This window comes from Somniosus microcephalus, unplaced genomic scaffold (assembly GCF_052327205.1).
Source record: "Somniosus microcephalus isolate GS21.2 unplaced genomic scaffold, FLI_Smic_1.0 unresolved_chr1, whole genome shotgun sequence".
NCBI lineage: Eukaryota > Metazoa > Chordata > Chondrichthyes > Squaliformes > Somniosidae > Somniosus > Somniosus microcephalus.
The window spans coordinates 87,468,432-87,492,731 of NW_028225179.1; the positions used below are offsets into that span (position 1 = coordinate 87,468,432).

Genomic DNA, 24,300 nt, shown 5'->3' on the forward strand with positions numbered 1-24,300 from the left:
CCACTATCACAGACCCCCCCACTATCACAGACCCCCCACTATCACAGACCCCCCCCACTATCACAGACCCCCCACTATCACAGACCCCCCCCACTATCACAGACACCCCCCACTATCACAGACCCCCCACTATCACAGACCCCCCACTATCACAGACCCCCCACTATCACAGACCTCCCACTATCACAGACCCCCCACTATCACAGACCCCCCACTGTCACAGACCCCCCCACTATCACAGACCCCCCACTATCACAGACCCCCCCCACTATCACAGACTCCCCCCAACTATCACAAATCCCCCACTATCACAGACCCCCCACTATCACGGACCCCCCACTATCACAGACCCCCTCCACTATCACAGACCCCCCCACTATCACAGACCCCCCCCCACTATCAATTCAATTCAATTCAATTCAAATCGCTTTATTAGCATGACAAGTTACATCTTATGTTGCCAAAGCATCGAAAAATATTAATGTTTGTACACAAAAATACAGATCCATCCATACAGTGTACAAACAGATACATCCCCGAGTGCACAAATATACCTTCACACAATTTATATATACTCTTTTCCTATATCCAGTGGTTGTCCCTCTGTCCATGGCAAGCTCCAACATAGTGTGCCGCTAGTGTTACACAATTTCTCTCTTCCCCTAATAGGCATGGGAGTCCCTGGTCGTCATTCAAATTTCTGAATTCCGGGCATATTTTTGTGAATTTTGGGTAGAAATTCTCCCTTATGCCCTGATATTTTCTACAAGCTGTGAGGAAGTGCATCTCTGTCTCCACCACTCCCTGACTGCAGTGAGAGCATATCCTGTCCTCTCTTGGTAGCCGGGTCTGCCTGTGTCTACCTTTTTCGATCGCCAGGCTATGTTCACTAAGTCCATACATTGTCAAGGTCTTTCTCAGTTTGCTATCCTTTACCATGGTCAGGTAATCAGCCATGTTGTATTGTCTGTTTAGGGCCAAGTAGCAATTGAGTTTGCTTTGGGTCTTTGCCGTCTCCGCCCAATATGACAGATATTTTTCCTTTTGCTTAGCGACGATTGTGTTGGGTCGAATTCTTTGTGTTACGCTGTCACTGTCCTGGGGCTGGTTATTGTTAGTAGTTACTTCACTGAGTCCCAGGACTAGTTGACTGAGGGTATTCTTCTTTATGGTCCTCTCTTGGCATTTCAGGGCTTCATAATGATAGCATTGGGGGTTGCTCATTTCCAGGTGTTTCCAGAATTTGGTGGCTCTTTCTTGGATAGTGATTATTAATGGATATTGGCCTAGTTCTGCCCTGCATGCATTGTTTACGGTTTTCCTTTGAGTCCGGAGGATACTTTTACAGAATTCTGCATGTAGGATCTCAATTGGGCGTTTGTCCCATTTTGCAAATTCTTGTTGTGTTAGCGGTCCCCACACCTCACTGCCATAGAGTGCAATTGGTTCAATTACTGATTTGAAAATTTTGAGCCAAATGCTAATTGGGATTTCTATTTGGATTGATTTTTTAATGGCATAGAAAGCCCTTCTTGCTTTCTCTTTCAGTTCATTCACAGCCAGTTTGAAATTTCCCGTAGAACTGATTTTTAAGCCCAAGTATGTGTAGTTAGTGGTTTGTTCAATTTTGGTTGTTCCTACTGTGAAATTTATTTTGGGTCCCTGATGTCTGGATCTTTGCTGGAACACAAGGACTTGGGGGATTTATTGTCAGGGCCCAAGTCTGGCAGTACGACTCCAGCAGATCCAGGTTCTGCTGTAGACCCTCCTTAGTTGGTGACAGCAGAACCAGGTCATCTGCATAGAGGAGGAATTTAACCTTGAATTCATACAGGGTGAGGCCGGGCGCTGTAGATTGTTCAAGTAGTTTTGCCAATTCATTTATGTAAATATTAAAGTGTCGGTGAGATTGGCGAGCCCTGCGCCAATCACCCCCCACTATCACAGACCCCCCCCACTTTCAGACTCCCCCACTATCACAGACCCCCCCCACAATCACAGACCCCCCCACTATCACAGGCCCCCCCCACTATCACAGACCCCCCCCACTATCACAGACCACCCCCCACTATCACAGACCCCCCCACTATCACAGACCACCCCCCCACTATCACAGACCCCCCCTACTATCACAGACCCCCCCACTATCACAGACCCCCCCACTATCACAGAACCCCCCCCACTATCACAGACCCCCCCCGCTATCACAGACCCCCCCCACTATCACAGACCCCCCAATATCACAGCGACTAAAGCTCCTCCCCCCCGCCCTACGGCTCAAAATGGCGCAGTTTAAGAGGAGCAGATCTGGTGGGGTGGGGAGGGGAGGGTTGGTCAGAGCGACAACCGCCCCCCCCCACCCCGACCCTCTCCCTCGTGTTGTGGGGAGTTAATATCGACCCCAATCTCAATGTATTCTGCTGTGTCTCCAAGTTACTGTGTGAGATGTGCAATATTCGCCCCACACTGGACACATTCTCTCCGCACTCTGACAGCAGTTTAGGAACCTACGGTTTGAAATGGCGCAGTTTAAGAGGAGCAGCATTTTTACCCTCATCGCAACATCCAGGATAGAAATAAGGAAAGAGTTTCTCAGTGAATGTGTCAGTGAAAGTGTAGAGATTGGACATATCATCAGCATTGTAAAAGGTCACCTGTCCTCCCTCATAGTCCAGGTAAACTCCGATGGTCCTGGGCTTCACACTCGGGGTCAGTGGGACAGACCGGTGATCAACAGCTTCATATTCATTCCCATTTCTCAGCCACACAGCCCAGTATCCACGTTCAGGCCCCAGGTATAACTCTCCCTTCCTATTGGCTGACTCTCTGGTCACACCCAATGCCCACTTAGTCTTGTCCCCGACCTCCACCTCCCAGTAGTGTTTCCCTGATGTGAATCCCTGTGACCCCAGGACACATGGACACGTATCGAATCTCTCCGGGTTAGCAGGAAGCTGTAATTCTCTGTTACTGTATCTCACACTGGTCCGATCCTCAGACAGGATGAGCTTACGATGCGCTGTGTTTGGGTCCAGGGTCAATGAGGCTGGAACTGGGGAAATAAAAATGACATCATGTTAAATATTTTAGACAGAGGAAGGTGGACAGACACAGGTTAATATCTGATGTCTGTAGAACTGGACTTGGCACCCAGTCCATAATTTCTGTATCAGTAAATACTGCAGACTGGGTACAGTGTACAGTTAGATATATTCCCAGACTCCAGTATGTACAGTGAACAGATATTACAGACTGGGTACAGTGTACAGTTAGATATATTCCCAGACTCCAGTGTGTACAGTGAACAGATATTACAGACTGGGTACAGTGTACAGTTAGATATATTCCCAGACTCCAGTGTGTACAGTGAACAGATATTACAGACTGGGTACACTGTACAGTTAGATATATTCCCAGACTCCAGTATGTACAGTGAACAGATATTACAGACTGGGTACACTGTACAGTTAGATATATTCCCAGACCAGTGTGTACAGTTAACAGATATTACAGACTGGGTACAGTGTACAGTTAGATATATTCCCAGACTGCAGTGTGTACAGTGAACAGATATTACAGACTGGGTACAGTGTACAGTTAGATATATTCCCAGACTCCAGTATGTACAGTGAACAGATATTACAGACTGGGTACTGTGTACAGTTAGATATATTCCCAGACTCCAGTAGGTACAGTGAACAGATATTACAGACTGGGTACAGTGTACAGTTAGATATATTCCCAGACTCCAGTAGGTACAGTGAAGAGATATTACAGACTGGGTACAGTGTACAGTTAGATATATTCCCAGACTCCAGTAGGTACAGTGAAGAGATATTACAGACTGGGTACAGTGTACAGTTAGATATATTCCCAGACTCCAGTATGTACAGTGAACAGATATTACAGACTGGGTACAGTGTACAGTTAGATATATTTCAAGACTCCACTATGTACAGTGAACAGATATTACAGACGGGGTACAGTGTACAGTTAGATATATTTCAAGACTCCACTATGTACAGTGAACAGATATTACAGACTGGGTACAGTGTACAGTTAGATATATTTCAGGACTCCACTATGTACAGTGAACAGATATTACAGACTGGGTACAGTGTATAGTTAGATATATTCCCAGACTCCAGTGTGTACAGATATTACAGACTGGGTACAGTGTACAGTTAGATATATTTCAAGACTCCACTATGTACAGTGAGCTGATCTGCTGACCCCATATCCTCTCCATCACTAAGACCACTTACATCCACCTGAGTAACATTGTCTGTCTCCACCCCTGCCTCAGCCCATCTGCTGATGAATTCAAGTTCTCAAACTGCCATGGTGGGATTTAACTAACGTTCTCTGGATTATTAGTCCAGTAACACAACCGCTGCACTATCGTACCCTCTACAGTACAATAAGCATTTTCTAAATGACTGTTTCAGTGAGTGCACCTTTAGAAAGTTTATGAAGTATTTGCAATATTGGGTAAGGATAGGAGACATGGTAAATAACATTGAGGTTGATGTTTAAGTTGTTGCCTGCGTTGTTATGATCTGGGACGCACTACCTGAAAGGGTGGTGGAATCAGAATCCATTGGAACTTTCAAAAAGCAATGGGACATGTATTTGAAGAGGAATAATTTGCAGTGTTCTGGGGAAAAGGTTGGGGTGTGGGACTAAATTGGACAGCTTATTCAGAGAGCCGGCACAGGCACGATGGGCCGAATGGCCTCCTTCTGTTCTGCAAGATTCTATGGCCTGGAAATTCACGGACTTACCGTTAAGGCCCGTTTCTTGAAAATAAATGGCAGCTGCCTCACTTCCGCCAGCCTCTGGCGCTGGACTCGGCGGCCGCCATTTTGGTGAGGGCCCTGGACTGCCGTTAGCAGCGCTGGCCCTAGAAATGCAAATCAGCAGCGTGTGACGCTTTGCGAACTTTGACCTTTGCTGATTTTAACGCTGGGTCCTATGATCGCTCAGAAAAGCAAGCATGCAACAGACTGACAGAGACACTGCTACTTAAAGGGACACACACATCTTTCAGTTTGGATTGAAGCTTTTGGACTGGACTTTTTATATTTTATTTAAGTAGTGGCTTGGTGCAATAGCTGTTAAAAGTTCAGGGAGCACTGCTTGATGCTTGCCAGGTATCGGCTGGTAAAGGAAGGCCTCTGAGAAGACAGAAAATGCTGGAAATACCCAGCAGGTCAGGCAGCATCCGTGGAGAGAGAAACAAAGTTCACGTCTCAGGTCGAGATGGTGCCTGACCTGCTGAGTATTTCGAGCATTTTCTGCTTTTATTTCAGATTTCCAGCATCTGCTCACAGAGGGAAGAGGAGGACGCGGAAGAGGAGGACGCGGAAGAGGAGGACGCAGAAGGAAGGATGCAACCCAGACAGTTCCTTTCTGGCCGGGATGGAATCATCCAGCTGTGGTACCAGTGGCCAGAACCCCAATTCCCCTTTCAACATTAGTCCCACATCTTACCTACCCTCTGTTACTGACCATCACAGTGTCTTCTTGGCCACAATAATCAAATAAAAGCCAGCACAAAGCAAAGTTTTCAAACCAACTTTATACATCTACCCATCCAATATGACATCAAGAAATCAACTAATCACCCTTGTGCATTCCCTTAGTGACTGTCTTGTGTGTGCCTTGGCCTATCCTACTAATGTCACACAGTGTTACCCCAGTGATTGCAGCATGCCTGCTGGAAGGCTGCTGACTTTCAGTGGGGGACACTGCAAATGGCCTTGCAGGACGACCTCGAGGAGCTGGTGGCTGGCAGTGTGAAATTCGGTGACGGTGTTTCTTCTTCTTCTTCTTCTTCGTCTTCACTCTCCTCTCCCTCTTCTTGGTCAACCACTGGCGGGGTGGATTGCATTTCTTGGATGTGTGAAATGAGAAAGGCACAAGGTGGAGTTCTGGTGAGGGGAGGGCGGGAAAGCAAGAGGATCATGTGAGAAGGAGGAGAACGTATGAGGATACCAGCATCTTGTATCCTTTCAGCCCCGCAGCTGGCTAAGGGCTCAGCCTTGACCTTCCCAAGAATGGCCTGCACTGTCTCCTCCAAGGGGGTGAGGTGAGGCTAGGAATGGGAGTTGTGCCTTGTGTTTGGTAGAGATTGCTGGTAGGTGAGTGATTGGGGTGGGTGGGGGGTGTCGTGCATTGAGCAGTGTGTGAGGCGAGTGGTGCAGTTGGCAGGAGATGGCTTTTGATAATGCATTCGCTGACCATGATGACTGGTCTGAGGTCATGAAGCTTTATTGGGCACTGGAGCCAGCTGGTGGGGACGAAACTGCTGGCCTCTGTGATCTGGTCCCACATTCTTCTTTCTGGAGGGCCTCCTGGCCCCTGTGGGTAGAGGACCTCTGTTGCAGTGTTGACCCCCTGCACAAAGCTGGAGTGCTGCGTGTGGGACTCTGGGTGCCCCTTCGCTGGGTTGTTGAGCCATTTGTGTCAGTGCTGAAGCACGTTTCCCATTTTTTAGCTGCAGAAGACAATGCAGCTTTTGGAGCTGAAGACTGCCATTTGGGAATTATTCTTAATGTTTATTTTATTCAGAATGCAGTTGAGGTCAAAGGCGAAAAACTGCCTATCTTTAAATTATTTTTATTTTTGTCATTTTAGAAGGCAGTTCTCCTTTAAAGGACTGATGCTGCATTCTAAAATGACAGGCTAGCTTTAAGATAACGCTGTTCTTGCTCCAGGGACATTATGGCCACGCTACATTGGGCCTCCTGCTGAGAGTAGCGCCGGAAAACCAGCGTTTCACGGTAAGTTTAGCGCTGCGCTAATTTAAATACTGGTGCTGCCAGCGCGATGAATTCGGGCGGCCGTTAACTGCGGCCCGCGGTGGCAGCGGGAGGTTTTCAGCACACTGGAATTTCTAGGCCTTCGAATCTGAGAGAAGTGGAGATGGGGATTAGCCTCCCATTAAAGAAACCACCCGCTGAAATCACCACAACAAAACACTCCCAACAAGCCTATTCCACAAAAACCTCCATTAATGGAAAATTAGAACAATCACACCAGTGGAAACTGTAAGAAGGTCCCAGATGGTATGTGGGGGGTGGGGATGTACGGCTCGGTGAAAGTACAAAACCACACAGAGCAGGGGATCGACAGTCAGTATTCCTGGGTCAGAGAGGAACACAATCAGCCCGGGGTCCCAGTCTGATCACTGTCCAGTGAGTCCTGGGTCAGAGAGGAACACAATCAGTCCGGGGTCCCAGTCTGATCACTGCCCAGTGAGTCCTGGGTCAGAGAGGAACACAATCAGCCCGGGGTCCCAGTCTGATCACTGTCCAGTGAGTCCTGGGTCAGAGATGAACTCCATCAGCCCGGGGTCCCAGTCAGATCACTGTCCAGTGAGTCCTGGGTCAGAGAGGAACACAATCAGTCCGGGGTCCCAGTCTGATCACTGCCCAGTGAGTCCTGGGTCAGAGAGGAACACAATCAGCCCGGGGTCCCAGTCTGATCACTGTCCAGTGAGTCCTGGGTCAGAGAGGAACACAATCAGCCCGGGGTCCCAGTCTGATCACTGTCCAGTGAGTCCTGGGTCAGAGATGAACTCCATCAGCCCGGGGTCCCAGTCTGATCACTGTCCAGTGAGTCCTGGGTCAGAGATGAACTCCATCAGAAAGGGGTCCCAGTCTGATCACTGTCCAGTGAATCCTGGGTCAGAGAGGAACACAATCAACCCGGGGTCCCAGTCTGATCACTGTCCAGTGAGTCCTGGGTCAGAGAGGAACACAATCAGCCCGGGGTCCCAGTCTGATCACTGTCCAGTGAGTCCTGGGTCAGAGATGAACACAATCAGCCCGGGGTCCCAGTCTGATCACTGTCCAGTGAGTCCCGGGTCAGAGATGAACACAATCAGCCCGGGGTCCCAGTCTGATCACTGTCCAGTGAGTCCTGGGTCAGAGAGGAACACAATCAGCCCGAGGTCCCAGTCTGATCACTGTCCAGTGGGTCCTGGGTCAGAGATGAACACAATCAGCCCAGGGGTCCCAGTCTGATCACTGTCCAGTGAGTCCTGGGTCAGAGATGAACACAATCAGCCAGGGGTCCCAGTCTGATCACTGTCCAGTGAGTCCTGGGTCAGAGAGGAACACAGTCAGCCCGGGGTCCCAGTCTGATTGCTGTCCAGTGAGTCCTGGGTCAGAGAGGAACACAATCAGTCAGGGTCCCAGTCTGATCACTGTCCAGTGAGTCCTGGGTCAGAGTGGAACACAATCAGCCCGGGGTCCCAGTCTGATCACTGTCCACTGAGTCCTGGGTCAGAGAGGAACACAATCAGTCAGGGTCCCAGTCTGATCACTGTCCAGTGAGTCCTGGGTCAGAGTGGAACACAATCAGCCCGGGGTCCCAGTCTGATCACTGTCCACTGAGTCCTGGGTCAGAGAGGAACACAATCAGCCCAGGGTCCCAGTCTGATCACTGTCCAGTGAGTCCTGGGTCAGAGAGGAACACAATCAGCCCAGGGTCCCAGTCTGATCACTGTCCAGTGAGTCCTGGGTCAGAGAGGAACACAATCAGCCCAGGGTCCCAGTCTGATCACTGTCCAGTGAATCCTGGGTCAGAGAGGAACACAATCAGCCCGGGGTCCCAGTCTGATCACTGTCCAGTGAGTCCTGGGTCAGAGAGGAACACAATCAGCCAGCGGTCCCAGTCTGATCACTGTCCAGTGAGTCCTGGGTCAGAGAGGAACACAATCAGCCCAGGGTCCCAGTCTGATCACTGTCCAGTGAGTCCTGGGTCAGAGAGCAACACAATCAGCCCGGGGTCCCAGTCTGATTACTGTCTACTGAGTCCTACTGGAAAGTGCGAGTGTCTGGATGTCAAATAAGAAGATGTTCTGATGCCCTCATGCTTGAATCGCTCAATGTAAGGACCCACATAAAGAATGGCCCCTTGAGTGAGGCCCCAGAGACTGCTGCCCCAGTGATCTGTACCCAGTAACAGGCAGCACCTTCAGGAGAGGGGGAAGAGAGCAGGACACTACAGGAAGTGGACACAAAGCTGTGGAGTTTCTTACCTGGAGAGATGATCTGTTTCATTTCTTTCCACACTACGTAGAGTAACGGGCCTCGAAACACTGTGTATTTCAGACTTGCAGACACCAGGATCTCTTCATTTCCACCTCTCTCTGCACTTTCACATTCCTCACCTTTGTCCAGGTACCTGTTTGAATGGGATTGATTCAGTCACTCAGTGCAGGATACAAACTGTGGTCACAGTGTCAGACTGTGTGTGGGTTTGGATTGGATACTCACCTTTCTCTCAATCTTTTCAGTTGCTGCAGGACAGAGAATCAGAAACATTTTAATAAATATACGGCAGTGTTTAGATTGTACAGTTTAATGATGTATAATCAGTGGTTTTAGTAAAATGTGAAGGGATCTGGGTGGAGTTTTCACTGACGGGCTCCAGTGATGTGAAACCACGGCAGTTACCCCCGGAATACACTCGACAGGGTTCCCTCTGCTGCTGAAGACTTTGAAGATTCACTGATCAGTTCCTTTTATTTCTGGTCTCTATTTCCCCAGTAACTCAGAGCTTGTCTCTGGTCTGTGCGGCCCTGAGCTGGGGACAGTGGTGTTACACCTAACCTCAGCATCCCCTCGATCGGGAGACAGCAGCCGATGTACCTGCTCCAGGACACTTCCAGGCAGCTCTGGGGCAACACGCACCTGTCTACACATCAGACGAGAGCAGGGTTAGACTCAGTGTGATGCCCACACAGTCAAATAGCCCCCTGTTGCTGACTGGGCTGAGCACCCATGGGACTGAACCCCAACATGTCACTGCTCTCAGGGCCAGCACCCATGGGACTGAACCCCAAAATGTCACTGCTCTCAGGGCCAGCACCCATGGGACTGAACCCCAACATGTCACTGCTCTCAGGGCCGGCACCCATGGGACTGAACCCCAACATGTCACTGCTCTCAGGGCCGGCACCCATGGGACTGAACACCAACATGTCACTGCTCTCAAAGCCAGCACCCATGGGACTGAACCCAACATGTCACTGCTCTGCGAGAGAGCACCCATGGGACTGAACCCCAACATGTCACTGCTCTGCGAGAGAGCACCCATGGGACTGAACCCCAACATGTCACTGCTCTCAGGGCCAGCACCCATGGGACTGAACCCCAACATGTCACTGCTCTCAGGGCCAGTACCCATGGGACTGAACCCCAACATGTCACTGCTCTCTGGGCCAGCAGCCATGGGACTGAACCCCAACATGTCACTGCTCTCAGGGCCAGCACCCATGGGACTGAACCCCAACATGTCAATGTTCTCAGGGCCAGCACCCATTGGACTGAACTCCAACATGTCACTGCTCTCAGGGCCAGCACCCACGGGACTGAACCCCAACATGTCACTGCTCTCAGGGCCAGCACCCATGAGACTCAACCCCAACATGTCACTGCTCTCAGGGCCAGCACCCATGGGACTGAACCCCAACATGTCACTGCTCTCAGGGCCAGCACCCATGGGACTGAACCCCAACATGTCACTGTGCTCAGGGCCAGCACCCATTGGACTGAACCCCAACATGTCACTGCTCTCAGGGCCAGCAGCCATGGGACTGAACCCCAACATGTCACTGCTCTCAGGGCCAGCACCCATGGGACTGAACCCCAACATGTCACTGCTCTCAGGGCCTGCACACATGGGACTGAACCCCAACATGTCACTGCTCTCAGGGCCAGCACCCATGAGACTGAACCCCAACATGTCACTGCTCTCAGGGCCAGCACCCATGGGACTGAACCCCAACATGTCACTGCTCTCAGGCCAGCACCCATGGGACTGAACCCCAACATGTCACTGCTCTCAGGGCCAGCACCCATGGGACTGAACCCCAACATGTCACTGCTCTCAGGGCCAGCACCCATGGGACTGATCCCCAACATGTCACTGCTCTCAGGGCCAGCACCCATGTGACTGAACCTCAACATGTCACTGCTCTCAGAGCCAGCACCCATGGGACTGAACCCCAACATGTCACTGCTCTCAGGACCAGCACCCATTGGACTGAACCCCAACATGTCACTGCTCTCAGGGCCAGCACCCATGATACTGAACCCCAATATGTCACTGCTCTCAGGGCCAGCACCCATTGGACTGAACCCCAACATGTCACTGCTCTCAGGGCCAGCACCCATGGGACTGAACCCCAACATGTCACTGCTCTCAGGGCCAGCACCCATGGGACTGAACCCCAACATGTCACTGCTCTCAGGGCCAGCACCCATGGGACTGAACCCCAACATGTCACTGCTCTCAGGGCCAGCACCCATGGGACTGAACCCCAACATGTCACTGCTCTCAGGGCCAGCACCCATGGGACTGAACTCCAACATGTCACTGCTCTCAGGGCCAGCACCCATGGGACTGAAGCCCAACATGTCACTGCTCTCAGGGCCAGCACCCATGGGACTGAACCCCAACATGTAACTGCTCTCAGGGCCAGCACCCATGGGACTGAACCCCAACATGTCACTGCTCTCAGGGCCAGCACCCATTGGACTGAACCCCAACATGTCACTGCTCTCAGGGCCGGCACCCATGGGACTGAACCCCAACATGTCACTGCTCTCAGGGCCAGCACCCATGGGACTGAACCCCGACATGTCACTGCTCTCAGGGCCAGTACCCATGGGACTGAACCCCAACATGTCACAGCTCTCAGGGCCAGCACCCATGGGACTGAACCCCAACATGTCCCTGCTCTCAGGGCCAGCACCCATGGGACTGAACCCCAACATGTCCCTGCTCTCAGGGCCAGCACCCATGGGACTGAACCCCAACATGTCCCTGCTCTCAGGGCCAGCACCCATGGGACTGAACCCCAACATGTCCCTGCTCTCAGGGCCAGCACCCATGGGACTGAACCCCAACATGTCACTGCTCTCAGGGTCAGCACCCATGGGACTGAACCCCAACATGTCCCTGCTCTCAGGGCCAGCACCCATGGGACTGAACCCCAACATGTCCCTGCTCTCAGGGCCAGCACCCATGGGACTGAACCCCAACATGTCACTGCTCTCAGGCCAGCACCCATGGGACTGAACCCCAACATGTCACTGCTCTCAGGGCCAGCACCCATGGGACTGAACCCCAACATGTCACTGCTCTCAGGGCCAGCACCCATGGGACTGAACCCCAACATGTCACTGCACTCAGGACCAGCACCCATGGGACTGAACCCCAACATGTCACTGCTCTCAGGGCCAGCACCCATGGGACAGAACCCCAACATGTCACTGCTCTCAGGGTCAGCACCCATGGGACTGAACCACAACATGTCACTGCTCTCAGGGCCAGCACCCACGGGACTGAACCCCAACATGTCACTGCTCTCAGGGCCAGCACCCATGGGACTGAACCCCAACATGTCGCTGCTCTCAGGGCCAGCACCCATGCGACTGAACCCCAACATGTCACTGCTCTCAGGGCCAGCACCCATGGGACTGAACCCCAACATGTCACTGCTCTCACGCCAGCACCCATTGGACTGAACCCCAACATGTCACTGCTCTCAGGGCCAGCACCCATGGGACTGAACCCCAACATGTCACTGCTCTCAGGGCCAGCACACATGGGACTGAACCCCAAAATGTCACTGCTCTCAGGGCCAGCACCCACGGGACTGAACCCCAACATGTCACTGCTCTCAGGGCCAGCACCCATGGGACTGAACCCCAACATGTCACTGCTCTCAGGGCCAGCACCCATGGGACTGAACCCCAACATGTCACTGCTCTCAGGACCAGCACCCATGGGACTGAACCCCAACATGTCACTGCTCTCAGGGCCAGCACCCATGGGACTGAACCCCAACATGTCACTGCTCTCAGGGCCAGCACCCATGGGACTGAACCCCAACATGTCACTGCTCTGCGAGAGAGCAACCATGGGACTGAACCCCAACATGTCACTGCTCTCAGGGCCAGCACCCATGGGACTGAACCCCATATTGTCACTGCTCTCAGGGTCAGGACCCATGGGACTGAACCCCAACATGTCACTGCGCTCAGGGACGGCACCCATGGGACTGAACCCCAACATGTCACTGCTCTCAGTGCCGGCACACATCGGACTGAACCCCAACATGTCACTGCTCTCAGGCCAGCACCCATGATACTGAACCCCAACATGTCACTGCTCTTAGGGCCAGCACCCATGGGACTGAACCCCAACATGTCACTGCTCTCAGGGCCAGCACCCATGGGCCTGAACCCCAACATGTCACTGCTCTCAGGGCCAGCACCCATGGGACTGAACCCCAACATGTCACTGCTCTCAGGGCCAGCACCCATGGGACTGAACCCCAACAGGTCACTGCTCTCAGGGCCAGCACCCATGGGACTGAACCCCAACATGTCACTGCTCTCAGGGCCAGCACCTATGGGACTGAACCACAAAATGTCACTGCTCTCAGGGCCAGCACCCATGGGACTGAACCCCAACATGTCACTGCTCTCAGGGCCAGCACCCATGGGAATGAACCTCAACATGTCTCTGCTCTCAGGGTCAGCACCCATGGGACTTAACCCCAACATGTCACTGCTCTCAGGGCCAGCACCCATGGGACTGAACCCCAACATGTCACTGATCTCAGGGCCAGCACCCATGGGACTGAACCCCAACATGTCACTGCTCTCAGGGCCAACACCCATGGGGCTGGACCCCAACATGTCACTGCTCTCGGGGCCAGTACCCATGGGACTGAACCCCAACATGTCACTGCTCTCAGGGCCAGCACCCATGGGACTGAACCCCAACATGTCACTGCTCTCAGGGCCAGCACCCATGGGACTGAACCCCAACATGTCACTGCTCTCAGGGCCAGCACCCATGGGTCTGAACCCCAACATGTCACGGCTCTCTGGGACAGCACCCATGGGACTGAACCCCAACATGTCACTGCTCTCAGGGCCACCACCCATGGGACTGAACCCCAACATGTCACTGCTCTCAGGGCCAGCACCCATGGGACTGAACCCCAACATGTCACTTCTCTCAGGGCCAGCACCCATGGGACTGAACCGCAACTTCTCACTGCTCTCAGGGCCAGCACCCATGGGACTGAACCCCAACATGTCACTGCTCTCAGGGCCAGCACCCATGGGACTGAACCCCAACATGTCACTGCTCTCAGGGCCAGCACCCATGGGACTGAACCCCAACATGTCACTGCTCTCAGGGCCAGCACCCATGGGACTGAACCCCAACATGTCACTGCTCTCAGGGCCAGCACCCATGGGACTGAACCCCAACATGTCACTGCTCTCAGGGCCAGCACCCATGGGACTGAACCCCAACATGTCACTGCTCTCAGGGCCAGCACCCATGAGACTGAACCCCAACATGTCACTGCTCTCAGGGCCAGCACCCATGGGACTGAACCCCAACATGTCACTGCTCTCAGGGCCAACACCCATGGGGCTGGACCCCAACATGTCACTGCTCTCGGGGCCAGCACCCATGGGACTGAACCCCAACATGTCACTGCTCTCAGGGCCAGCACCCATGGGACTGAACCCCAACATGTCACTGCTCTCAGGGCGAGCACCCATGGGACTGAACCCCAACATGTCACTCCTCTCGGGGCCAGCACCCATGGGACTGAACCCCAACATGTCACTGCTCTCGGGGACAGCACCCATGGGACTGAACCCCAACATGTCACTGCTCTCAGGGCCACCACCCATGGGACTGAACCACAACATGTCACTGCTCTCAGGGCCAGCACCCATGGGACTGAACCCGAACATGTCAATGCTCTCAGGGCCAGCACCCATGGGACTGAACCCCAACTTCTCACTGCTCTCAGGGCCAGCACCCATGGGACTGAACCCCAACATGTCACTGCTCTCAGGGCCAGCACCCATGGGACTGAACCCCAACATGTCACTGCTCTCAGGGCCAGCACCCATGGGACTGAACCCCAACATGTCACTGCTCTCAGGGCCAGAACCCATGGGACTGAACCCCAACATATCATTGCTCTCAGAGCCAGCACCCATGGGACTGAACCCCAACATGTCACTGCTCTCGGGGCCGGCACCCATGGGACTGAACCCCAACATGTCACTGCTCTCGGGGCCAGCACCCATGGGACTGAACCCCAACATGTCACTGCTCTCAGGGCCAAAACCCATTGGACTGAACCCCAACATGTCACTGCTCTCAGGGCCAGCACCCATGCGACTCAACCCCAATATGTCACTGCTCTCAGGGCCAGCACCCATGGGACTGAACCCCAACATGTCACTGCTCTCAGGGCCAGCACCCATGGGACTGAACCCCAACATGTCACTGCTCTCAGGGCCGATACCCATGGGACTGAACCCCAACATGTCACTGCTCTCAGGGCCAGCACCCATGGGACTGAACCCCAACATGTCACTGCTCTCAGGGTCAGCACCCATGGGACTGAACCCCAACATGTCACTGCTCTCAGGGCTAGCACCCATGGGACTAAACCCCAACATGTCACTGCTCTCAGGACCAGCACCCATGGGACTGAACCCCAACATGTCACTGCTCTCAGGGCCAGTACCCATGGGACTGAACCCCAACATGTCACTGCTCTCAGGGCCAGCACCCATTGGACTGAAACCCAACATGTCACTGCTCTCAGGGCCAGCACCCATGGGACTGAACCCCAACATGTCACTGCTCTCAGGGCCAGCACCCATTGGACTGAACCCCAACATGTCATTGCTCTCAGGGCCAGCACCCATGGGACTGAACCCCAACATGTCACTGCTCTCAGGGCCAGCACCCATGGGACTGAACCCCAACATGTCACTGCTCTCAGGGCCTGCAACCATGGGACTGAACCCCAACATGTCACTGCTCTCATGGCCAGCACCCATGGGACTGAACCCCAACATGTCACTGCTCTCAGGGCCAGCAACCATGGGACTGAACCCCAACATGTCACCATCTCAGGGCCAGCACCCATGGGACTGAACCCCAACATGTCACTGCTCTCAGGGCCAGCACCCACAGGACTGAACCCCAACATGTCACTGCTCTGAGGGCCAGCACCCATGGGACTGAACCCCAACATGTCACTGCTCTCAGGGCTACCACCCATGGGACTGAACCCCAACATGTCACTGCTCTCAGGACTAGCACCAATGGGACTGAACCCCAACATGTCACTGCTCTCAGGACAGAAGACGGGGAGAAAACTAAGGGGCCGAAAGCACAAACCCTCACTGAGGAAACCTCAGTCACCTGCAGGAGATATTCAGATGGTGAGTTCACAGGATACTTATAGATGAGGGAAGCCATTCGGCCCATCAATTCCTCCATCTAGACAGACTAACGGTGCCCCACCCCACATTACATCATCTAATCGGTTCCTCTCCTAATGCTACCCATTAGCTCATTCCATGTGTTCATCACTGTTGTGTGAGATAAACTTCCTGACATCAGTCCCAGAATTACATTTCCTAGTTTCCCTTGTCCTACTCCAACAATTAAAGTCTGATTTTGATTTGCCGTCTCCATACTGTTTACTCTCCCTTACACCTCAATAAAACCACCTCTCAGACACCTCGGGGGTCATTTTGACACTGGGCGATTATGTAACACGGGCGATATCGGCTCGGCCACCCGTTAAACTCTTCTCCACATTTCCGTTTCTACTGACTTCAAATCGGGAGAGGTGTTTAATGGGTGACTGAGCTGATATCGCACGTTTTACACAAAGTCAAAATGACCCCCTTCCTTTCCAAAGTGAAGGGGTCAAGTGTCTCCAGTCTTTCCTCAGGGCTCAGACCCTGACACTGGGGATTAGCCTCACCGCTCTTCTCAGCACTGCCTTACTTCTCAGTGACCAGAACTAGACACAATCTTACATCGAATTACACAGAGTCTACAGCACAGAAACAGGCCATTCGGCCCAACTGGTCTGTGCCGCTGTTTATGCTCCACACGAACCTCCTCCCACCCCTCTTCATCGAACCTTATCAGCATAACCTGCGATTCCTTTCTCCCTCTTGTGTTTTTCGAGCTTCCCTTAAATGTATCTACGTTATTGGCTTCAACTACTCCTTGTGGTAGTGAATTCCACATTCTAACCACTCTCTGGGTAAAGAAGTTTCTCCTGAATTCCATATTGGATTCATTCCTGACTATCTTGTACTCACGGCCCCTAGTTTTTCCTCCCTCACTAGTGGAAATCTATTCTCTACCTCTACCCTATCAAACCCTTTCATCATTGTGAAGGCCTCTATCAGGTCACCCCTCAGCCTTCTCTTTTCTAGAGAAAAGAGCCCCAGCCTGTTCAGTTTTCTCTGCTTTTCAATTCTTTCCTCTATTCAAGGTGTGGTCTGACCAGTGGCCTGTGCGGTGCAATCACAACCGTCTCTGCCCTGTATGTGTGAGTGAGTCCATTGATGGGACAGTAAATTGGGCGGAATGTAAAGCGAGCTGCCGATTGGCTATCGCCCGTTTTGTGCTGCCGCCCGAGAGGAATTTCTTCCCTTGTGTGTGTGGAACGTCCTGCTGTCCACATTCTGCCCTACGGTTTGTCTCGGCTGGCTCTGGTTTCCCCCCGGCCCTCCCCCCACCTCTCTAGTTTGAATGATTTCCCACTGCTGCCTCAATGCTCCTCGCAAGTCTCTTCGCCCCTCCTTGGGTTAGATGCAGCCACTTTCTTCTCTCACACTCCATTTCTGGACCGTTTACTCTGGTTCCAGTTATACTGCAGCCAGTGTGAGGTCCTGACAGTGTGGGACAGTCTCCTCGACACTCAGAGCTCAATCCTGACTGATACCTGTTTGTCCTCAGTTATACCGCACATTGTGCATTGTTGTGATGGGGTTTGAGCCCTATTATAAAGTGCTGTTTACACTTGCACCAACAGCTTGGGGATTGGGTTATAAAGGGTCACCTTGAGAAAAGAGATACTGTCTTGCTGCTCGATGTCTACACAAAGGTTCAGTCTGTTCTCCTCAAGTGACGTCAGCTCCTCTTCAATTCTTTCCAAGTTCTTCTCCATTGGTCGCAGATCTTCCTCCTTTTGTCTCCTCAGCTCTTCGATTAAATGTTTCTCTTTGTCTTCAAGATGTCGATGGATTTTGGCAAATTGTGCGGAGATGTCTTGCTCCAGGGATCCTGTGAGTTGCTAAGATGGTGAGAGAGATCATTTAAGCAGCGGGTTGTTAAAGGGTGGCAGTGTTTAAAGGTAACAGCAGTAATACTCACATCCAATTCTGAAATCTTCCCCTCCTGCTGCCGTTTTAATTCACTTTTACTTTTCTTTTCCTCCTCCATGGAATCCAAGGCCGATTTCAGCTGGTCCTAAAAATGGAACCAGATCTCACCATAACCCATTGCAATGTCTGCTGTTTATTCCCAAACTGTGGGAGCAGCTGTTCAGGGAATGTTGTCCGTGTCACTAGTGTGGACCCCTTTCTTTACAAAAGGCAGTGTGAAAAGTACTCAATCAGACCAGGCACAGCTTCACACCAACAACTGGTTTATGTTACATTCAATATATGAATGGGTTTGATCGGGTCGACGTAGAGATGGTGTTTCCACTTGTGGGGGATTCCAAAACTAGGGGCCGTCAATAGAAGATAGTCACTAATAAATCAATAGGGAATTCAGGAGAAACTTCTTTACCCAGAGAGTGGTTGAAGGTGGAATTCACTGCCACAGGAGTGGTTGAGGCCAATAACAGAGATACACTGAAGGAGAAGCTGGAAAGTGGTTATATTACAGCCGAATGGCCTGTTCCTGTGCTGTAGACTCTGTGTAATTCTACACAGATTTCACAGGGAGAACAATCAGTTTCCTCACTCCTCAGTTATTAAATACAATAAAGATGGAACACACTTTGAACACTGGCTCATCTTCTCTAGCTAAGCTCTTGAAACAAGCTGGTCCAGAGTTTTAATTCATGGACAGCTTCTCACTGCTGATGTGAGAACACAGTTCATGCTCTGTGTCTGGGAGAGTGAGAGAGACTTATTTGTCACCAGCCTTAAGTCTATGAGAAGGGGAGTTCTGCCCACTGACCTGTCAATCAATGTTTTGATACTGAGTGGAACCCGACCCTTTGATGTGGCAGCAGCAGGACTTTGTGTGTTGGTTTTAGCTAAGCCCCCTGCTGGGTCAATGGAATGGGATGACACTTTGACCCTCAGTTATGGCACAAACTTATGAACTGAATCTAACATTGCAGAAATATAGAATCATAGAGTCCATTTTAGAAAGGAGAGAGACAGAAAGCAGGAAACTATAGACCAGTTAGCCTAACATCTGTCGTTGGGAAAATGCTGGAGTCTTTCATTAAGGAAACAGAAGCAGGGCATTTGGAAAATCATAATGCTGTCAAACAGAGTCAGCATGGTTTTATGAAAGGGAAATCATGTTTAACAAATTTGCTGGAGTTCTTTCAGGAGTTAACAAGCAGGGTGGACAAAGGTGAACCAGTGGATGTGGTGCATTTGGATTTCCAGAAGGCATTCGATAAGGTGCCACATAAAAGGTTACTGCATAAGATAAGAGGTCACGGAATTGGGGGTAATATATTAGCACGGATAGAGAATTGGCTAACTAACAGAAAGCAGAGAGTCGGGATAAATGTGTCATTTTCCGGTTGGCAAACGGTAACTAGTGGGGTGCCACAGGGATCGGTGCTGGGGCTTCAACTATTTACAATCTACATTAATGACTTGGATGAAGGGACCGAGTGTACTGTAACCAAGTTTGCGGATGATACAAAGATGGGTGGGAAAGCAAGTTGTGCAGAGAACTCAGAGAATCTGCAAAGGGATATAGACAGGCTAAGTGAGTGGGCAAACATTTGCCAGATGGAGTATAATGTGGGAAAGTGTGAGGTTATACACTTTGGCAGGAAAAATAAAAAAGCAAATTATTATTTAAATGGAGAGAGATTACAAAATGCTACAGTTCAGAGGGACCTGGGGGTCCTTGTGCATGAAACACAAACAGTTACCATGCAGGTACAGCAAGTAATCAAAAAGGCAAATGGAATGTTGGCCTTTATTTCAAGGGGGTTGGAGTATAAAAGCAGGGAAGTCCTGCTACAACTGTACAGGGTATTGGTGAGACCACACCTTGAGTACTGCGTACAGTTTTGGTCTCCTTATTTAAGGAAGGATATATTTGCATTGGAGGCAGTTCAGAGACGATTCACGAGGTTAATTCCAGAGATGAGGGGGTTGACTTATGAGGAAAGGTTGAGCAGGCTGGGCCTATACTCATTGGAATTTAGAAAAATGAGAGGTGATCTTATTGAAACGTATAAGATACTGAGGGGGCTCGACAAGGTAGATGCAGAGTGGATGTTTCCCCTCGTGGGGAAATCTAGAACTCGGGGGCACAGTTTTAGAATAAAGGGTCGCCCTTTTAGAACTGAGATGAGGAGGAACTTCTTCTCTCAGAGGGTCGTAAATCTGTGGAATTCTCTGCCCCAGAGAGCCGTGGAGGTTGGGTCATTAAATACATTTAAGGTGGAGATAGACACATTTTTGCAAGATAAGGGAGTGAAGGGTTATGGGAAGCGGGCGGGGAAGTGGCTTCGAGCCCAGGATCAGCCATGATCTTATTGAATGGCGGAGCAGGCTCGAGGGGCCAAGTGGCCTATTCCTGCTCCTATTTCTTATGTCCTAGTCATATTGGCACAGAAGGAGACCATTCGGCCCATCAAGTCTGTGCCAGCTCTCTGTAGAGCAATCCAGTCAGTCCCATTCCCCGGCTCTATCCCCGAAGACCTGCAAGTTTATTTCCCTCAAGTGCCTATCCAGTCTCCCCTTGAAAACATTGAGTGTCTCCGCTTCCACCACTTCCGTTGGCAGTGAATTCCAGGTTCTCACCACTCGCTGCGTAAAAAAGTTTTTCCTCACATCCCCCCTGTATCTCTTGCCCAAAACCTTAAATCTGTGTCCCCTAGTCCTTGTACCATCAACCAGTGGGAACAACCTTTCCCCGTCTAGCCTATCCAAACCCGTCATAATCTTGAACACCTCTATCAAATCACCCCTCAACCTCCTTCGCTCTAATGAAAACAAATCCAGCTTCTCCAACCTGTCCTTGTAGCGAAGATCCCCCTTCCCTGGAATCATTCTGGTCAATCTCCTCTACACCTTCTCAAGGGCCTTCACATCCTTCCTAAAGTGTGGTGACCAGAACTGGACGCAATACTTCAGTTGTGGCCTAACCAGCGCTTTATAAAGGTTCAGCATAACTTCTCTACTTTTGTACTCAATACCTCTATTTATGAAAGAAAGAAAGACTTGGATTTATATAGCGCCTTTCACGACCACCAGACATCTCAAAGCGCTTTACAGCCAACAAAGAACTTTTGAAGTGGAGTCACGGTTGTAATGTGGGAAACGCGGCAGCCAATTTGCACACAGCAAGCTCCCACAAACAGCAATGATAATGACCAGATAAACTGTTTTTTTGTGATGTTGGTTGAGGGATAAATATTGGCCAGGACACCGGGGAGAACTCCCCTACTCTTCGAAATAGTGTCATGGGATCTTTTACGTCCACGTGAGAGAGCAGATGGGGTTTCGGTTTAACGTCTCATCCGAAAGACAGCACCTCCGACAGTGCAGCACTCCCTCAGCACTGCACTGGAGTGTCAGCCTAGCTTTGTGTGCTCAAGTCCCTGGAGTGTTACTGGAAGCTGCATTAAACTACAGTAATAGTGTAAATACAGCCTGTAACACACTAGTCCACACACTATTCACAGGTCTTATCTCTCAGATTCTTCAATGTCAAATGTCAGTGTTGAGCTGAAAGTGATCAAACAGGAGGACTGACCAAAAGTACTCTAATTAACTTCAAACAGCGCTAATTACAGCACAGTGAGCAATGGAGACAGGTAACTCACTGTGTCCCCTTACCTTGGACTTTTGAACTGCCGTCTGTAACGACAGGAACCTGTGGGCTGGATGTGCGGGAGAATCTACACAACTGGCACAGATCAGAATCTCATCCACCTCACAGAACAGCATCAGCTTCTCCCCGTGTTCCTCACAGTGAGACCGGCCCTTCTCCGTGTCCCGGTTCAGCTTCTCCTCGTGTTCCTCACAGTGAGACCGGCCCTTCTCCGTGTCCCGGTTCAGCTTCTCGCCGTGTTCCTCACAGTGAGACCGCTCCTTCTCCGTGTCCCGGTTCAGCTTCTCCTCGTGTTCCTCACAGTGAGACCGGCCCTTCTCCGTGTCCCGGTTCAGCTTCTCCTCGTGTTCCTCACAGTGAGACCGGCCCTTCTCCGTGTCCCGGTTCAGCTTCTCCTCGTGTTCCTCACAGTGAGACCGGCCCTTCTCCGTGTCCCGGTTCAGCTTCTCCTCATGTTCCTCACAGTGAGACCGGCCCTTCTCCGTGTCCCGGTTCAGCTTCTCACCGTGTTCCTCACAGTGAGACCGGCCCTTCTCCGTGTCCCGGTTCAGCTTCTCGCCTTGTTCCTCACAGTGAGACCAGCCCTTCTCCGTGTCCCGGTTCAGCTTCTCACCGTGTTCCTCACAGTGAGACCGGCCCTTCTCCATGTCCCGGTTCAGCTTCTCACCGTGTTCCTCACAGTGAGACCGGCCCTTCTCCGTGTCCCGGTTCAGCTTCTCCTCGTGTTCCTCACAGTGAGACCGGCCCTTCTCCGTGTCCCGGTTCAGCTTCTCACCGTGTTCCTCACAGTGAGACCGGCCCTTCGCCGTGTCCCGGTTCAGCTTCTCACCGTGTTCCTCACAGTGAGACCGGCCCTTCTCCGTGTCCCGGTTCAGCTTCTCACCGTGTTCCTCACAGTGAGACCACTCCTTCTCCGTGTCCCGGTTCAGCTTCTCACCATGTTCCTTCTCCAGCTTCATGATCAGGATCAGCTGCCGTACTTTCTCGGAGAGATTGGCCAACACCCTGTTACTGGTGTAGCTTCTCCTGGGCAGAACCACCCGACATTCCGGGCAGGACACGGACTGCTCCTGGTTTTCCCAACACTTCTGGATACAGGATTTACAGAAGTTGTGCTCACAGTCCAGTCGCACCGGCTCCACAAACAGAGACAGGCAGACGGAGCAGGTTAATCCTCGGTCAGGGTGAAGAGCTGTTTACTGACGGCCATCTCAGTTGCTGCTCCTGATTCTGTCGCTCACTTTACTTTCAGTTTCATTTCTCCCAGTTTATTGTGAACTCACTTCACAATCTGTCCTCTTAAAGGGACACTGTCATCAGGCAAACTTGTCTGGCAAATCTTTATTTCTTTGAATGTCAAACATATAAAACACAAATGGTGCATGGATTGACTATACAAGTCTGGGGGGAGGGCTTGAATTTAGATTGGGACCCCTTCCATGGTGACATAACCTTATAATCAGAGCCAGGCCTTTCAGGAGAGAAGTTAGAAAACACTTCTTCACACTAAGGGTGGTAGAAGTGTGGGAGTCCCTCCCACAAACAGCACTAGATACTCGCTCAATGAGTAATAAATCATTTAAAATCTGAGATTGATAGATTTTTGCTCGACAAGTGTATAAAAGGGTATGGAGTCAAGGTAGGTGGATTGAGTTAAGATACAGATCAGCCATGATCTCTGTGGTATCTTGAGGTGGCCATAGATGGAGACGGACACAGGTTAACTCTGTAACATGGTTTAATCAACACTTGCACATAAAAGCTTCTGCCATGAGGCAGCAAAAACAAAGAGTACAACAAGTACAGACCAGACTTAACTCAGGAGACCAATTGCCACAGCACCACCTGGTGGATCAAATGGCATCACAGAGAATAATGAGATGGGCAGTAATACTAAGAGCCTATGAATATGTGATCACGTACCTCCCAGCTTACTACACTCCTCCCCCCTTAAGATTGCCGTATGCAATTCTTAAACAATAACCCTTACTAGGTACTATGTTTTAATTAACCAGTATGCTCTAACCATGGTTAACCCCTGACTAATTTAACAGGTTTGTATAAGTCTTTCTGGTTGCTTGCGAATCCTTTGTGAACGTCTTAATTCCACTTGTGGTGGATTCTCAGATTCACTCGCACTTGAGATTGGAGTAGTCTCTGATGTTGGTTTTACTCTGTCACACTGTGGCCTGGCAGTACCAGTGTCCACTGGCACCTTATAAGCCATGCTGTGTCCTGGAACAGCCTCCTCTACTGCCCTTTGTTCCATCTGAGGCAGTTCCCCCTGCTGCCAGCTGAAAAGCTGATCCACATGCCGACAAACCCCTCGACCATCCCCTAATAACACGGAGTACGGCACAGGTCCTGTAATGT

The 24,300-nt window shown here is 51.2% G+C and overlaps 1 protein-coding gene across 1 annotated transcript; it reads right to left on the reverse strand.

Annotated features, from left to right (window-relative positions):
* Positions 1-2,249: 2,249 nt before the first annotated feature.
* LOC147095565 (E3 ubiquitin-protein ligase TRIM39-like) lies at positions 2,250-23,103 on the reverse strand. The gene is made up of 6 exons (XM_085974693.1): positions 21,933-23,103; positions 18,256-18,351; positions 17,942-18,175; positions 9,288-9,310; positions 9,050-9,195; positions 2,250-3,052 (listed from the first exon to the last, which is right to left on the reverse strand). Exons 1-6 carry the CDS (start codon positions 22,884-22,886, stop codon positions 2,508-2,510), a joined length of 1,998 nt encoding a protein of 665 aa, XP_085830819.1. The 5' UTR covers positions 22,887-23,103; the 3' UTR covers positions 2,250-2,507.
* Between the last annotated feature and the right edge of the window lie 1,197 nt (positions 23,104-24,300).

Excerpts from the sequence above, each read along its gene's own strand:
- LOC147095565 (XM_085974693.1), bottom strand. The coding sequence starts at position 22,886 with ATGAAGCTGGAGAAGGAACATGGTGAGAAGCTGAACCGGGACACGGAG. Across the intron at positions 9,311-17,941 it reads ACAGTATCTCTTTTCTCAAG|CAACTGAAAAGATTGAGAGA; the intron begins GTGACCCTTTAT and ends TCTGTCCTGCAG. Across the intron at positions 3,053-9,049 it reads GAAACAGATCATCTCTCCAG|TTCCAGCCTCATTGACCCTG; the intron begins GTAAGAAACTCC and ends TTATTTCCCCAG.